The 16156-nt window shown below is 49.3% G+C and overlaps 6 protein-coding genes across 8 annotated transcripts; 3 read left to right on the forward strand and 3 right to left on the reverse strand.

Annotated features, from left to right (window-relative positions):
* The first annotated feature begins 19 nt into the window (after positions 1–19).
* FVEG_11954 (hypothetical protein) lies at positions 20–1704 on the forward strand. Its single transcript, XM_018901278.1, has one exon. The coding sequence runs from the start codon at positions 34–36 to the stop codon at positions 1588–1590; it is 1557 nt and encodes a 518-aa protein (XP_018759737.1). The 5' UTR covers positions 20–33; the 3' UTR covers positions 1591–1704.
* On the reverse strand, positions 1625–2815 carry FVEG_11953 (hypothetical protein). The gene is made up of 2 exons (XM_018901277.1): positions 2025–2815; positions 1625–1951 (listed from the first exon to the last, which is right to left on the reverse strand). Exons 1-2 carry the CDS (start codon positions 2721–2723, stop codon positions 1787–1789), a joined length of 864 nt encoding a protein of 287 aa, XP_018759736.1. The 5' UTR covers positions 2724–2815; the 3' UTR covers positions 1625–1786.
* Positions 2816–3667: 852 nt separating this feature from the next.
* Positions 3668–8999, forward strand: FVEG_11952 (hypothetical protein; the record flags this gene model as incomplete). The annotated part of the gene is made up of 19 exons (XM_018901276.1): positions 3668–3893; positions 3937–4125; positions 4180–4435; positions 4493–4513; positions 4567–4636; positions 4685–4777; positions 4829–4953; positions 5007–5261; positions 5314–5636; positions 5694–5752; positions 5800–6598; positions 6663–6799; positions 6849–6866; positions 6913–7239; positions 7293–7314; positions 7362–7698; positions 7749–7871; positions 7923–8088; positions 8143–8999. 19 exons carry the CDS (start codon positions 3668–3670, stop codon positions 8911–8913), a joined length of 4317 nt encoding a protein of 1438 aa, XP_018759735.1. The 3' UTR covers positions 8914–8999.
* Positions 9000–9084: 85 nt separating this feature from the next.
* FVEG_11951 (hypothetical protein) lies at positions 9085–10806 on the reverse strand (the record flags this gene model as incomplete). The annotated part of the gene is made up of 1 exon (XM_018901275.1): positions 9085–10806. The coding sequence occupies one exon, from the start codon at positions 10804–10806 to the stop codon at positions 9085–9087; it is 1722 nt and encodes a 573-aa protein (XP_018759734.1).
* Positions 10807–11837: 1031 nt separating this feature from the next.
* Positions 11838–13946, forward strand: FVEG_11950 (hypothetical protein; the record flags this gene model as incomplete). The annotated part of the gene is made up of 4 exons (XM_018901274.1): positions 11838–12208; positions 12255–12949; positions 12998–13221; positions 13266–13946. 4 exons carry the CDS (start codon positions 11838–11840, stop codon positions 13944–13946), a joined length of 1971 nt encoding a protein of 656 aa, XP_018759733.1.
* On the reverse strand, positions 12805–15995 carry FVEG_17138 (hypothetical protein). Of its 3 annotated transcripts, XM_018906405.1 has the most exons (5): positions 15860–15995; positions 15705–15811; positions 15438–15650; positions 14957–15391; positions 12805–14906 (listed from the first exon to the last, which is right to left on the reverse strand). In XM_018906405.1, exons 1-5 carry the CDS (start codon positions 15920–15922, stop codon positions 13952–13954), a joined length of 1773 nt encoding a protein of 590 aa, XP_018759730.1. In that variant the 5' UTR covers positions 15923–15995; the 3' UTR covers positions 12805–13951. The 3 variants fall into 3 exon arrangements, with proteins under 3 accessions (XP_018759730.1, XP_018759732.1, XP_018759731.1); XM_018906407.1 differs by having other exon boundaries at positions 14957–15650; XM_018906406.1 differs by having other exon boundaries at positions 15438–15811.
* Between the last annotated feature and the right edge of the window lie 161 nt (positions 15996–16156).

Here is a 16156-nt window from a genome sequence, read left to right on the forward strand (position 1 = left end):
GTCAGACCAACAACATAAAGGATCAACCACTTCATGGGCATGCCAACTAAATCCCTCTCTTCCTTAGATTCTCGTTGGAAACCACTGCAAAGTCACTTCCACTCCGTCATGGCGCCTCTTTCGTTTCTGGACTGCCCCAAAGAGGTTCAACTCGGCATTGCTGAATTACTTCTCCAACCCGATGCAGCCAACCTCTCCTTGACTTGTCGAGCCCTGCACAGCCTTGCCGAGCCCCTCGTCTACTCCACCATCCAGATCACTTGGTCCAGGCAGTATTATCCACCCATCACAAAAGCGCTGCTGTTACTCCGAGCTTTGCTGGAGAGACCAGATCTACGGAGCCATGTTCGCTCCATCGAGTTCAGTGGTGATGGGTTCATTGACTATGATGATCCTCCATGGCCCGGCGAAACGCCTGAAGCGCCTGAGGTGCCGGATCTTCCTCTCGATAAGCTCACTATAGCGATTAGAAGGACAGGTGTGTCTGAGTCCACCGCAAATGAATGGACTTCTAAGGTACTTTATGCCGATCGCCATAGGCACTTGCAGGTTGGGGAGGAGCTCCAGCTGGGTATCATCAAGAAAACTCAATCCGCAACCTCGGATGCCGTCGCAGCTGTTATAGTTTCTCTTCTGCCAGACCTGGAGCGACTTACTGTCTCCGAGAATTGGTACAACAAGGCGCGACTGTTGGGTCTCATGTTTCAGCTGTCACTCTGCAGGGCAGATCAACACGCAACCCAAGGCGCGCAGCTCACCTTTAGTTCTCTGAAGTATGTCTCCCTCTACCCAATGCTGCACGAGGACACAAATACGGAGCCCGATAAGGCAGACCATGATCTTTGCCTGTTCTACTTGCCTAGTATCCAGCATCTCTCCACCTCCATCCAGAATCCCACGCCATTCTCATGGCCTGGCGCTTCCGCTCCGAACCCAGTGTCCTTGACTTCATTAAACATCTTCAGACTCCGAGAAACACGGCTCGCTCCAGTTTTATCTGTAGCAAAGAATCTCAAGAAGTTGAGGTACAATTGGTTCTACCGCCCTGATTTTGACAAGGAGGTCAACACGTCTACACTAATGCTTGATGAATTGGCTATGGCTCTCCTCGAGGTCAAGGACTCACTAGAGGATCTTGAGATCACTGCCGAGACATGTCTTGCGTATACGAGGGGAGATATTGAACCACCTGATTTCACATTGCATGAGTCGTTGGCAGAAATGAGAAGCATGCGCAGGCTAAAGACTTTAAACGTTCCTTGGTCATTCCTCACTGGCTTGACTGAGCTTTCTTCTACTGGGCGACTTGGGAATGCGCTGCCCCAAACTCTTGAGCATCTCATATTCAGCCGTTTTCGTCTGCGGCCTGTACCGTATAATGATCGAGATGGAGCCATGATTTCCGCTTTCGAGAAGGAACTGGAAACTGGTAGTTTATCGCATCTGACTCAATTGAAGAGCGTCAAGCTACCGCCGTCTTTTGCTAGTCGTGGGATGTCAGAGGTGTGCAAGGAAAGGATTGAGGCACTTGGGAAGAAGTTTAACCTGAAGCTGGAAAGCCAGAAGAGGGACTTGAGTAAGATTATATAGATCATATGCATTCTGAATTCTTGAACAATTTTGTTTTCCGGACTAGAAACCGCGAGCAAAGATATTTTATTACGTGATAGCTGAGTACAAGACAAATGAATATGCCGAAAGACCATCAAATTTAACAAAGATAAATACAACCAGCTTCATAAACCATACGGCTAAGTTGTAAGAGAGACCGAAACCTGGCCACGCTTTACTCCCCATCCCAGATTATGCGATTCCTTGTGCACATCTGAATCTGACCTTGCCTTTGTACACCTCCTGCAATCTTTTTCAAACCATAGCCTTTGGGTTGAACGTCGTCATTGAGGTATTTAACTTTTTGATCAGGGACCAAGAGATTGCAGCCCCATTCAGTCTAAAATTGCGTTAATAATGGACAGAATGTCAGGCATCCACTAAATAGAACCTGACGTTACGGTACGGCTCACCTTGCTGTCGACACCATTCTTGTTTTGACCGCATGGTGGCACTATGATATAGCTCTGGCCCTGTTTCCTGACAGAGGTGACACGCATCTTGGGGTTGAGATCAGGTATTGGCTGGTCATTTATCATGTAGTATAGGTGGAATGCATTGACTTCTCCGCACTTCGCTTTATTCCTGTGCCACGAGTATGGGTTCGAGTAATCGGGATTGGCAAGGGCACGCTCCCTCCAGAAGACACTGCAGCGATCCAGTGAGAGCTTCACCGGGCTTTGGGGCCACTCGTTGATGAAGCCAGATCTTCCTCTCTGAGAAGATGCCAAGATAATTTTATTATCCCAGGCGAGAATGGTCATGACCGTGGGAAGAATCGCGAATTGGCCATCTTCATCTTCAGGGTCATATTGCATCATGTCAATTTCCATCTCCTTGTGTGCATTCTGAGCCATCATCCGAATCTGATAGTCGGTAATAGATGACACTGGGTCTTTGAATTCAAGATATGTCGACCAAACCCAACGATGGGAGCCTTCACCTTCATCATTTCCACGAACTGGCTGCGTTGCAAGTCCATAGTCAAGACGGACCTTGAGCAAGCCTTTCGGGGAGTGCTTAGTATCTAGGTTGGCTGTTTCAATAAAATGAACAAACAAGAATAAGATACAGAATGCCGAGTAACAAAGGGTACTAAATAGAGGCGACATGTTGGCAGATTGCTGGACCAAGGTATCTTCTTCTCTAAGCCATTAAGATTCAAGGGATTCTAGCATAGATAAATACTTGACAGTACAGTCAGAGCACCGTGGAGTAACAGCACAGCGGTCAAAATCCGGATTACTTCCAAGCATCCGGGAAACAAAAGGACGCCAGGTTTGCGCCTTTCCGCCGGCGGCTAAGTCGGAGCGCAGACACGATGATCGTAGCACTGCGGAATTTTCTAAAATTAAAGGCTTATACCTTGATCCTTTGAAAAACTGCCGAAGCTGAGATTCCGGAATTATTTGCCTATCACTGCTCACCTTGTTGGCCGTACAGCCCCCATTTACTAACTCGGTTACAAGTTGACTACGCGCTGTGATAGAGACATGGAAATCTGGTGGGCCGTGTGTCCAATCAGGGCTCAAATAGCCTGCCATGTAATGTGGATGTTGACACGAGCTTTTTGCTAGAACCAACAACCAACAAGACGCCAATAAGGGATCGTGAAACACAGTTGTTGGTTCGACTTGCCATTTCGACAGTGGCTTTTCTATAATTAACGGGCCGTGCTGCGACTCATGCATGATGATCCTTTCGAGTCAGGAAATGCCCGACTAATTTTATCCCTCATCTGTTGGTTCTCCCCTGTAGACTTCATTTATATGTCACCACGTGGGTCAAATGCGAACCGAGCTTCTCGGCCGGACTGGGTCATGAGGTGATAGCTAAATCACGCAGGACTGTGGGGGCCATACTCAGTAGCATGGGCGAAGTGCAGATCTTGAAACTGGATTTGGGGGCCAAGAGGAGGAAATAGACAAACCCTGCAAGGCTGACTACCGGCTTGCTAACAATAGTTCCGTTGGCACACATATGAAAATTGCCAAGTGTCAGTATTTCCCGGAAGAGAGTGACACCTTCTGTCTTGCTTGTAAACAACTGTATCATCATGCAGCGTCTAAGCTATGCTTTGACACTATTCGCAGCTGCTGGCTCAGCAGTAGCACGTCCTTCTTTTGTTGGCTTTGGATCTATGTCCATGAACAATATTTTTGGAAGAGAAACGACAGGCTTCTTCAATCCAGATGACTTGACGTTCATAAAGAAGCTTGCAGCTGTCGGCGACTCATACTCAGCTGGTATTGGGGCTGGAGACGGCTTACATGGAGAGGGCGGTAAGTTCACACCGTTGGGTTGTTCGAACGAGATTTTGACAAGCCACAGACGAGAACTGCCGACGATATGACCATTCTTACCCATATCTCATCAATCAAGATGAAAGACTTGGCGATGCAGCCAACAGGAAGTTTCAGTTCAAGTCTTGCTCTGGTGCTGTCATCAAGAATGTAATTGAGGATCAACTTCCTTCAATAGACTCTGATCAGCAAATCATTCTTTTATCAGCGGGTAGGGATCACAGGTAATCCGTTGAGGTGTAGACACCCACTGACAATGTTCTAGGTGGCAACGATGCTGAGCTTGTTAACATCCTGAACCAATGTGTCTATCAATGGTTTGCTTTGAACGGCCAGCAGTCTACTGTAGGTAAAGTTGCAGAGATGATAGGCGAGCCCTGGGCAAAAGGATGGGACTGGGACGCTGCGTCTCGTGGTTGTCTAGGCCAGCTCCAATACTCCAAGAACATCATAAACGACAATGAGTTCTCCAAAAGGATCGATGGGATGATCGAGGCTACGAAGAAGAAACTGGCATCAGAGTAAGTCCTGCCCTCACACACTCATTGGATAGGTACTAATGGCTTTTTTCTATGTAGCGGCATGATATACTACACAGGGTATGATAATGCGTGATCAAGTGTCACTGCCCCTCCGCTAATCTCGGTTATAGGTATGCCAAATTTTGGAGCACCGACTACGGGCCTGCTTGCGACAAAGTGACATGGTCAACCTGGATATTTGTAAGTAGTTCGAAGCAGTTTGTGAGTCTTACTAACATTTTCTCTAAGAAAGCGTATAATATTTGGCAGCCTGCTGCTCGTCTCGAAGAGTTGCGTCGAAGAGAGATGAACAGGCTGGTTGATCTCATCAACGACAAGATTGTAGGTGCAAACAGACATTGAGGAACCTCAGTGATTTAACGCGACTTTCAGGAAGCTGCCGTCAAGAGAGCCGGCGATAAGGTGACCTTCATCAACTACGATGAGTATGTCGGCCACTTCAAGGGCCGGTACTGCGAAGACGGCGTTGACGAGTCGGTGGTTGACAGCAACACAAGGTGAGCCCCAACACTCTGGAAGTTTGACTCGTATCGCGTGCTAACTTTCCTAGACCGGAGCTGATGTTCTATGAGCTCGATACCTTTGACCCTTGGGGTAATAGGCCTTGGAAGCGGAGTACTGTCGAGCATACGAACGGTTCATTTTCCGGTGATATGAACACGATGGCCCGAGCAGCTGAGTTTGTCGCACCGGATGTGACATTCAGGCAGGAGCACAAGATTGAAGATGATTCTGAGATTCAGGGTCTCCAGGCTTCAGCTAAAGAGGGAGCTACTGAGGATGTACCGAATCTTTTGCCTGATGGGTAAGCAAGCAGCCACCGTGTATTGTCCCCGCTACTAACCTAAATCTTGTAGTTACGGCCGTGTCTTCCACCCTCAGATCCTCCTCCACGAGCTCATCGCCAACCTCGTTCTTTTCGAGGTCTCTAACCGCCGCATGGAGGCGAATGACATGGCTCCAGAGCCTCTTCTTGATACATCGGTAGCGCAGTGTCCTATCAACCCTTCCGGCAACATAGTCCTGAAGTACAAGGAGACTAAACCGGGAGAGGCAGTCAAGAAGGGTACGGAGCTGCGGATTCTCCCGGTGGGTGATTCTATCACAGTGGGTTATCTGAGCGACAGGAAGGGAGGTGACGGCAATGGCTACCGTGGGCAGCTGAAGAAGGATCTTTCTGGTAAGAACGCACGAGGGCAAGGCCTTCACTGAGAGAAAGGTTGTTAACTCTAGCCAGGAGACAAGGTCGTATTTGCTGGCACAGAGTCATCGGGTACAATGAGCGACGGAAACTATGTACGTACCCCGGCTCACTGCGGACACTATGACTGACTCCAAAATAGGCAGCATGGTCTGGAAAGACCATTCAGTACATCTCGGACCATGTCGACCCTTCACTCAAACAGCGGCCCAACATCATTCTCCTTGCGGCAGGTACCAACGATATGAACCCCAACCATGGCATCTCGAAAGAGGGTAACGATCCGAAGGGTGCTGCCGATCGACTTGGCAAACTCATTGACAAGATGGTCAAGGCATGCCCTGATGCAACAATTCTGGTAGCCATGATCATCAACACTTGCGATGAGAAACAGTCACCCGCGACTAAGGAGTTTCAAAAGCTTGTACCTGGCGTCGTCAAGTCACGCCATGACGACGGTAAGCATGTCTTAGCCGTGGACTTCACGACCTTTAAGACGAGTGACCTCCAAGACTGTATCCACCCTACCAATGATGGGTACAAGCTTATGGGCGACTATTGGTACAGCTTCATCCACCAGATTCCCAGCAGTTGGATCAAGAAGCCAGTTGGACCAGACCCCAACGGTGGTGACGGTACTAATGGCGGTATTGACAAGAACATCCCTGCTCCGGACTGGGGAAAGAGTCCTATTCAGGTCACTTCGAAGAAGACAGTGGCAGATGCGGCTGAGTATGCGACGGGCGGCAAAGACAAGTGCGTCATTTGTAATGGCAATCCTTGGTACAAGGGCACTGGAAAGATTGCTCAGGGCGGCGTTGGTAAGAATGGTGATTGGAAGTATCACAAAGACTGGAAAGCCGAAGGACAAGTTGCTGAGGGACTTGGCTTGGAGAATCAGTATGTCAGATTGCATGACATGAATGGCGATGGCAAAGCAGGTAAGCACTGAACCTTCATTGCATAGGCATCTGACGATGAATCTGGAACTAATGACTGGCCCAGACTATGTATGGATTCACCCCAAGACTGGAGAGATCACCTGTTGGCTCAACAATCTTCCCAAGCCGTGGTCAAAGGCTGGTAAAAACAATGGCATCATCGGTAGCGGTGTAGGCCCTGCGAAGACTATCTATCTGGCGGTAAGTTCCCACTCGATCGCTCTATTAACCAAGACTAACCCACCTACAGGACATGAACGGTGACGGCGTAAGTACTTTATCGGATCGAATACGCCTATACTGACATTCGACAGATGGATGATTACCTCGTCGTGGACCCAGATAACGGCTCGGTTCGCGTTTGGTGGAACTATGGCCCTGATGACAGCTGGGACAACGGTTGGAAATTTGTGCCTGGAGGCGAGATTGCTTCAGGCGTGCCGCACGCTAACCTCGAGACTCTGCGATTCCCAGACATCAACGGCGATGGACGGGCTGACTATGTCTACATTGGTGAGGGTGGATCGCTGAAGCATCATTTGAACACTGGATCAGTTGGAGGACGAGATGTTCTCTTTCATGCCATGGGAGGTATTGCTACTGGGGCTGTCAGTGACATCTCGAAGTTGGTGTTTGCCGATGTAAGTGGAATGAACCCAGACTGAAATACCAGACTAACAAGCATGATTCACAGATGAATGGAGACGGTCGCGATGGTAAGTTCTGCTTCTCGCACGTCATGGTTCGTACTAATAGAAGGCAGACTATTTGATCTGGGACGAAGACGGTGGCCTCACAGGATTCCTCAACCAGCCCACCAACAGGGAGGGTGTTCCTCTCTTCGTCCATCAGGGTCCTGCCAAGACCATTGCCGATGGTATCAAGAAGAAGCCCAGCACTATTCGTTTAGCAGACATGGATGGCGATGGGAAGGACGACTACGTCTATGTTGGCGACCATGGTGCACTTTCGGTGTGGTATAACAGAGGGACTACCGATGACTCTATGGCGATTGATGGCCTTCGTTTTGCTGATATGGATGGCGATGGAGTAGATGACTATGTCTGGCTTGACCCGAAGACGGGTGCTCCAACGGTTTAGTAAGTCATGCTCCCATGTCCACTTTGTGATCGACTTGCTGACAACTTAGTCTCAACTCTGGAGTCAATGATGGTGACTCTCTTGGTTGGGCATGGAGCCCAATCAATGGCGGCAAGCCAATTGCTTCTGGTGCTGCACCAGCAAACCAGGTCGTTTTTGGCGACATCAATGGGTGAGTAGCCTCGGACTCTGGTTCGCGGAGCACTTGACTAACCAGTAGCAGCGACGGGCTGGACGATTACCTAGACTTAGATCCCAAGACTGGTCTATTGAAAGCCTATCTCAATTTGGGACGGGAGTCGGAGTGGAAGTTCCGGCCAATAGGCACGATCGCATCAGGCCTCGGACCAGGGAAGCGAGTGCGCATCGCCGATATTGACGGTGACGGGGTAAGACTCGGGCAGTGATTCACCGAGCGACTCATCTGCTAACGACCTTCATAGCGCGACGACTACATCTTTCTCAAGGACAACGGCGGCACAACCATCTACCGCAATATCTACGGCCCCGACAACGATGGTGACAAGTATGCCCCAATGCCAGACGCAGATGCTTCGGGTATCAACCAATCGCCAGACGAGATTGACTTCATCGATATGAACGGCGATGGAAAAGCGGACTACGTCTGGACATCTAGACTCGATGGCAGTGTCAAGGTTTGGTACAATGACTACCCCAAGAAGCCCACCTGGCGAGAAGCAGGAGAGATCGCAGGCGGCGTCGGGACATCCGGCGCAAACATCCGATACGCGAAGCTACAGAAGACGGGCCGATACGATTACGTCGCTGTCGATCCCAAGACAGGAGCTATCGCTGCGTGGCTCAATGGGTGCGGCGACCCTGATACCTCCAAGAAGAAGCACAGAATTACCATCGCCCGGTATCTCAAAACCGTATGGGTCATCGCGGAAAAGCCTGTAGACAAGGACTTCTCCTCCGATACCTGTTTCAAGACAGGTAAAGGCGGAGATACGCGAGGTACTCCGATCTTGAACACAACAGCTGATGACAAGTTTCCCGCTGCCCTAAAGAGTGGTGATACGATGGAGAAGCTTTATGGGAATACGTGCTTTTATGAGGGTAGTACGGACAGAGTAGGAAAGCTTGTTTGCGATGGGGTCAGTGGGATTAGGTGCTATGAGGATGAGAACTTTGGGAAGTTGCAGAAGTGCAGGTTTGGATCTTACACGTATGCTTTGTACTGTGAGTGGTAGTCATGCAATGAGACGACTGGTTTTGGCACTTGGAACATCTCAATAAAGGTAGTGAATAGGCAAAAAACAGTTTTAAAGTAATTGGGCGTGTCTATATATCATAACTAACCGAGCAGATACCACTCTATCTCATTCATCCAAAACCATGACGACATCCAGTCAGTAGACACTCTACAAACTAGCATGTGATGCGAGAGGGGAAGCCTCTTGGATTTCATGCACCTCCATCTTGAAGCCCTTGAATCTTCTCGTCGGCAATCTCATCTCAAACATGTGATCAATCTCAATCGCACTTCTTCCCTTCATCTCAGGGATAAAGAACCAAGTCAAGAGAGTACCGACCAGGCAGAGTCCACAAAACAGAAAACCTGTCTTTCCGCCTAGTGCCGCCTTATCTCTGCTGAAAAGCATAGGTAGAACAACAGCCAGCATGATGGAAAAGCCCTTCTCAGCAATGCCAGCCAAACCTTGAGTGAGAGATCGGAGTTGAAGCGAACTAGTCTCTCCCAGGATGGCATACCCAGCTGGCCAAGCACCCATACCACAGACGACAATGACAGCTGTCATGATTCCTCCTGTAGCCCAAGTGAGAGTCTCACTCTTCCAAAAGCCAGTCACGCCCATGGCGCCGTAGAGAAGTGTTGAAGAAGCCAACGAGAATAAGGTCAAGCTGCGACGGCCAGCGCGGGAAAGAAGCCAAAAGCTTAGACCATTGGCGAGCATTCCAGCTACTATACCAGCCAGCGTGAACATGATGGCATATCCCGACTTCATGCCCATAGATGTCAAGAAGACGCTGGCATTTGAGAGAAGTTCCAAACCGAAGAGGGCAGGCATGATAGAAGCCAGTACCACAATAAGCGTCCTTCGAAGGTTCGTGCCCCTGAGACAAGACCAGTAGTTCACTGAAGCTGTGATAGCCTTCTCTTCTTCGATGGTCGCTCTAATCCGTTCAAGTGCACCATATGGACTGACCTTGGGAGCGAACAGACGAGTAGCTGATTTAATAGCTCTCTGTTCCTGGCCAGTCCTGATCAAATGAGCAGGGCTTTCTGGCATGACGATAGAAAGGATAAAAGGGCCGAGGGAGAGAATCCACTGTGATCCAAAAGCGCCAAGATAACCACTGCTGTTCTCAATGTCATTGATGAGCTTGATAACAATAAGACCAATGAGTTGACCAAGCAAGGTGAAGACCGGAAACAAAGCCATCGCCGATCCACGCAGCGCCGTCGGTGTATTCTCAGACACCCACGTTACACAAGTCGTCTTGATAACACCGACCGAAAAACCCTGAATCGTCAGACCAGCCGTGAGAAGCGTACGCTTCATGTTAAGCGGCTCAGGCATATGCGAGAAGAAAATACACGCAATCGCAATGACAGAAATGATCGTTCCAAACAAAAGCGTGAGTTTTCGTCCAATGCGGTTCTGTAGCCATCCGCCCAACAAACCACCGAGCGCTGCACCAGCGGGCGGAAGACCAAGCCAGAGGGACAGCCAGTTTCCGGGAATGTCCATCTCGCCGTCGATTTTTGATCCGTAGTCTGCTTTGAAGGTATCGACGCTTGCGACGGCGCCGACGATGACGAGGTCGTAGCCCCAGCCGATGACGGGGATTGTCATGGCGAGGCAGTACATTGCGATCTTGGGGTATTTCTTAAGTGCTTGGCGGAGTGGCATTTGCGCTTCTTCATCATCTTGTTGAGGCGGCGGGTCTTGTTTTGTGGTTGAGTCTTGGGTGGTAGTTTGGGAAGTGTAGGGATCGTAAGCTGTGATGTCTTCATCTTCTTGTGGAATTGTCTGCCATCGTCTTGTTGTTTCGAGCTCGTGGTAGCTTGGTGCGATACTACCCTCTTGGGGATCGCTGTTCTTGCGGTCGTGATAACTCATGATGACTTTTTACCGAATTGTAATATCGCTTAGCGAATGGTTAAGATGGTCAATGGTGCGAATGCGAAAAGACAATGGCAAAGGTGGCAATCAGCATCTATAAAGAAGAGTAATCCAGCTCAGACCTCGCATTTCTGGTGGAGGGGTCCATCGGACTGTTGGTGATCTGCCCTACGGAGGTCAAATCGTGGAGTAGCAATTATCGCGTAGGATAAATCCTTCAGTGGGCGATGATACGCTAATTCTGTCACTGAGCCAATTACGTCGGCGCCAGAACGAGGATGAAACTCAGTGCTTACAGGGCGCAGTCAGCAGAGCCCTACGGACTCGGACTAGTGAGGCTGGGGACGGGACAGTCTTTGCGAGAATGAGGTTGAGTTGGGTACGTTATTAAAGGTGAGGCATTAGTTGTTGATAGAGCAGATTCGATCATTTGGGAAGGTAGTGTCGAATATGATGGAGAAGAGATGCAGTTTTGCAGAAGCGATGCCCTCGTGAACTCGCTGTGCCGTAGAGAGACGATCGCCACGTAAGATGAGGATGCAGGATGCATGCATTACTCCGTGCAACACCATTTTTAGGCACGATAATCAAGTATAAACTGGTCAATTAACCTCCGGCATTGCTACCAATTGCCGCTCGTTAGTGCGATACCGTCAAGATCCGTAGGACCTTAACCCCGTCGGACTCTGAACGATGAATCTGACATGCATCTATTTGTGGGGTCTTGCGAAATCCGCACGATTGAGCGAAGTCCGCCCCATGGAAAGGATGCTTGGCGGTTTTGTGTTGATATGTAAAAGCGATGATTTCACTTGGAAGGACGTCGATATTTCAATCAATGATTCATTCAAAAAGCTCAAGGTCGTCTTGACACATTTAGTGGGCTATTTCCTTGTTTATCACTGACTTGAAGTTACGATCACAAACATATCAACGCCCGCGTTATCACCGAACCTCGCACCAATACCACGTCGATCTCTAACGTATCACTGCATATCTCGTATCAATCACTACCCTCCGACTCGACAATGCAACTCAACAACGCCGAGATCCTGGAACTCAAGCCGATATGCCAAATCATCACTCCAGTGGGGATGCTAGGCTACGGCTTCGACGAAGCCCTCACGCACTACGAACTCTCTCGCCTTGTACCAACCGGCATACCAACGGCTATTATCTTGGATTCGGGCTCGACAGATAGTGGACCGCAGAAGCTCGCTTTGGGGTCTATGTCGTGCCCGAGGTCGGCGTATGAGAAGGATCTTGACAAGTTACTTCGGCTTGTCCATACGTTTCGTGTGCCCCTGATATTTGGGTCTGCTGGTGGTGACGGGACGGATGAACATGTTGAGGCTATTGGTGAGATTATTAAAGAGATTGCATCAGAAGAGGGGAATAAGTAAGTATGGTAGTACTGCTTGTACTATCTTGCTGATACTTTACAGGGACTATGCTTTCAATACGATATCGCTATTCTCCAATATCAACAAGGCGACCATACTCGAACGCTTCAAACAAGGCCGTCTAACCGGCTGCGGTCCCTGCGTTCCACCGGCAACAGAATATGAGATCAATCAATCCCTCCGCGTCGTCGCTCAAATGGGTTACGAGCCCTTCTTCGACGTCATGACCGCCAATCCAGACTTCAACATCATAATCGGCGGACGAGCCTATGACCCATCCCCATACGTCGCATTCTGCGTTCATCAACTGACACGCCAGTCAAACCATCTCAGCACAGAAGAACTTCACTCTAGGCTTGGTGGGTTCTATCACATGGGTAAGATCCTGGAATGTGGAGGGCAGTGTTCATTCCCGAAGTCCCATGGTGCTGTTGCTACCGTTTATGAGAATGGTTTATTCGATGTTCGACCGATAGATCCTGAGTCGATGTGTACGCCTTTATCTGTTGCTGCGCATACACTGTATGAGAATACGAGACCGGATGTTCTACGGGGGCCAGGAGGGTCACTTCATCTTGACAACTCAAAGTATGAGCAGCTCTCTGATGGGAAGTCTGTCAGGGTGAGTGGTAGTGCATATCGCTCGTCTGAAGCAGATGGCAAGCCTTATCAACTCAAGCTCGAAGCTGCACGTATTGTTGGTTATCGCTCTATGTTCATGGGCAGTATCACAGACCGTAAAAAGTCCCTATCCCCGACGTATGAAAGCATTCTAACAATTATAGATATCCTCGTTTCCCAGATTGACAAACTACTGGCCCGAGTCAAGGTCTACGTCGACCAACAACACCCCGAGATCACGGGTCAATGGAACCTAGACTTCCATGTCTACGGCAAAGACCAGTACACACAGGCCGGACCAGGTCAACTCTTCATCGTTTCTGAAGCACTCGCGTCAACACAGCAGTTGGCTAACAGCATTGCATCCAAGGCTCGAGTAGGAATGATTGTAAGTCTCCTTATCTATCAGTAGGTTAAGCTAATGTGTGATAGCATGCACCGTATCCTGGGCAGAAAGCGACTGCAGGAAACTTTGGCTTTGGCCTTGGTGGTCTCATGGAGATTGAGTTGGGGCCTTGTGCTGAGTTCTCGTTGTATCATCTCATGGATCTTGAGCCTGGTGAAGAGAGGTTGGCTCTTGGTGCTGATGGGTGTGTACTTGAGGGGCCGTTATTGAGAGGTCGGGTGTCTCGAATTGGCAAAGGGGCCATTAACGGGCCAAACGGGAGCAACGGACACATTACTGTGCCTGAGGTCGACAGCAAGCCTCCTCAGAGGACGAGGGCAAGTTCCCAGCGCTCTCCTAGTCCTCCCAACCAAGCTGTCCAGAAACCCGAGACCCTATCGGATCTATGTCGCATCGTCCGATCCAAGAACGCTGGTCCATATGAGATCACGATAGACGCCATGTTCGCATCCACCGAAGCATATGAGGCTATCAAATCATCCGATCTCCTCTCAGCCAGCAACGTTGCGAAAGCCATCGGCGTCTCAGAACAAGACATCATCTGGATTGGCTTCTTCGATCCTGCTATCTCTTTCAAGGTAACCATTCCCAGAATCCGATCGGGTAAGAAGAAGTCTGCTGGTGGTTTCATGGAGAACGATATCCATGGGTCACAGGAGCACATGGGTCTTGCGAGCCTGAAGCTCCCTGAAGGTTTCAGCTTTTAGGTCCATTACCAGGTCTTTGGGTAATCGCCCTCCAGTGAGGTCGGGTCAAACTGGAGTAAGCTCGTGTACGGGTCATTCCAAAAGCTCTTTAAAAACTCCGGATTTCCTTCCACCTGGCTCATCATATCCCCGTGATCCGGCAACGTCTCTGTCGTTGTCTCCTCAGCCGTTCCCGCATCCCCTTCCTCTACCTCAACAGGCTTTCCTCGTATCTTGCCCGCTGTATTAACAGCATCAAACATCAATGACACTCCCATTCTATGATTAAGCACCAACTTCGTCTTATCTTCCTCCTTTGAAGTCTCCCGCCCTAGTGCTTCAAATACACTTACAATGCGACTAAACTCATCTTTTGGATCAATCGTACATGCTCTGCACAGCGTTTGTGTCATAGCGACATGATTCGCCACAATCTGTCGTTCTTCAGGTCCATCGGAACTCTGTCGAATGAAGAATTTGAGGAGAAAGATTGTTGAGAAACCCAAGCATCTGTGGCGATCTTTCGGTTGGCACTTTTCGCGCCGAATGAAGGTGATATTTTCGGGGTTGGTACGAATGGTGCGTGTTCCGATTTCAACGATTCTTAGGGCTATGTCGCGTGCTGTTCGAAGAAGGATCTGGCGAGAAGATGAGTTTGCTGGGGATTTCGTGATCACAAGTGTGTATATATGTATTTTGGCGTCTAGGATTGCGTATTCAACTATGCTCTTCGTTTCTGCATCTGGAAGTATCTCGTTCTTTATTGCCTCAAGCTCAGTGTCAAACAAACGAAGGAATGATGAACTCGTGCCACCTAACAGCTCATGGCTGAGCAGTGCTGTGAATTTTGCGACGACTAGTTGGATGCGTACTTCAATTGCAAAGGCAGCTGGTACAGTTTGCCGTTTCAGAAATGCATGAATAGCAGCAAAGTCCAGCTCCGATTCAATGGGACAGGGAAGGCCCAGGTGCAAGCTCAGTCTGTTTCCGTTAGTAAGTAATACTGAAGTCTCATCTTTCATGTAACTCACGATGTCGAGACACTGAAACAAGACAGCCAAGTGTTGATTCTTGACCGAATGCTGCCCGATGTGACTCCAATAACACGAAGAGATGGAATAGTTTGCTGTCGATCAAGACTCAGATATCGGGCAGCTTGGATCGCAACACCGCAGTAAAGCCAGCTAGGCTCTTTCCACTGTTTATCCGTAGGCAGCGGCCAGTTACAGAGAAGTAACAAAGCTTGCACTTTGTACAGCGGTAGTGGCGCGTCAGTAACAGTCTCCTGTACTAATCTCTCATATGGCGCTCGAAGCAACTGGAATAAGGCAATGTTCTCAGGTTCGGGTAATCGACAGAGTACAATTATGACGATTGTCCAGAAGAGAAAGGGCTGGCTCTCATAGGCTGCTTGAGCAGAGAGAGAGGCGACCACCGGAAGTCGAGGACGCATGTACTCGGCAAAACTAAACGCTATCAGCAGATTTAAGAGGGGATAGAGAGGGGTCATACACCATGAAGGCCTCTGTCGCAGTGGAACTGTCGAGGACTATCCCAGCTAGGCTCACAGTAAACGGTGTAAGCTCAAAGTCATCCACACCTTCATCCTGGGACGCCGGCGATCTGCTCTCGGATGTATAGCTCGATCCAGCCGCCAATTGATCATCGGTACGATGAGTCTGGTTCCGTAATTCTTGAAGTTCCTTGCTCATCGCCTCCAAACGCCTACGTCACCATCAGTTGAGTGATGCTCCCGGATCAAGCGGTCTTGATACGTACTTTCTCGCCGGCGTCCTCTTAAAAGTGGCATCCACCGTGCAGAACAAATGTCTTGCATTGCACCGCGAGCACGGATCAGGGAACTTCTCCTTAGAATCACATCGCAACTTGCTAATCAGCTGTTATCTAGCATATATCGGTTCAGGGGCTCGTACCTTTGCTTGCTTACACTCCGTACACGCCTTTACCGGCCTTGAGGCTAAGTGACTCTGCGGCATTAAATAAATATGTCAATAATCAGATGTTTTGTTGGTTACACCAACGTGCGGGCGCTGGGAATTTCAAGGAAATTGCCGACGTTGTAGCCGTTAGACGGGCCATTCTTGCTACAAGCTTATCGATAGCGATGTAAGCCACCGACTGTTAGTTACTGAAGCGGGTATGACTTGGCGGCTGCTGGATTAACCGGGAATGATCCACGATCCAAAGGGGACAGTCTTTCCTTGCTGCTG

Source organism: Fusarium verticillioides, chromosome 4, assembly GCF_000149555.1.
Source record: "Fusarium verticillioides 7600 chromosome 4, whole genome shotgun sequence".
NCBI classification, from domain to species: Eukaryota; Fungi; Ascomycota; class Sordariomycetes; order Hypocreales; family Nectriaceae; genus Fusarium; species Fusarium verticillioides.

Coding starts and splice junctions, on each gene's coding strand:
- FVEG_17138 (XM_018906405.1), bottom strand. CDS start 15,922: ATGCCGCAGAGTCACTTAGCCTCAAGGCCGGTAAAGGCGTGTACGGAG. Junction 15,392..15,437: donor GCGACAGAGGCCTTCATGGT/GTATGACCCCTC, acceptor GATAGCGTTTAG/TTTTGCCGAGTACATGCGTC. Junction 14,907..14,956: donor TGTTTCAGTGTCTCGACATC/GTGAGTTACATG, acceptor TAACGGAAACAG/ACTGAGCTTGCACCTGGGCC.
- FVEG_11954 (XM_018901278.1), top strand. CDS start 34: ATGGGCATGCCAACTAAATCCCTCTCTTCCTTAGATTCTCGTTGGAAA.
- FVEG_11953 (XM_018901277.1), bottom strand. CDS start 2,723: ATGTCGCCTCTATTTAGTACCCTTTGTTACTCGGCATTCTGTATCTTA. Junction 1,952..2,024: donor AGAATGGTGTCGACAGCAAG/GTGAGCCGTACC, acceptor ACGCAATTTTAG/ACTGAATGGGGCTGCAATCT.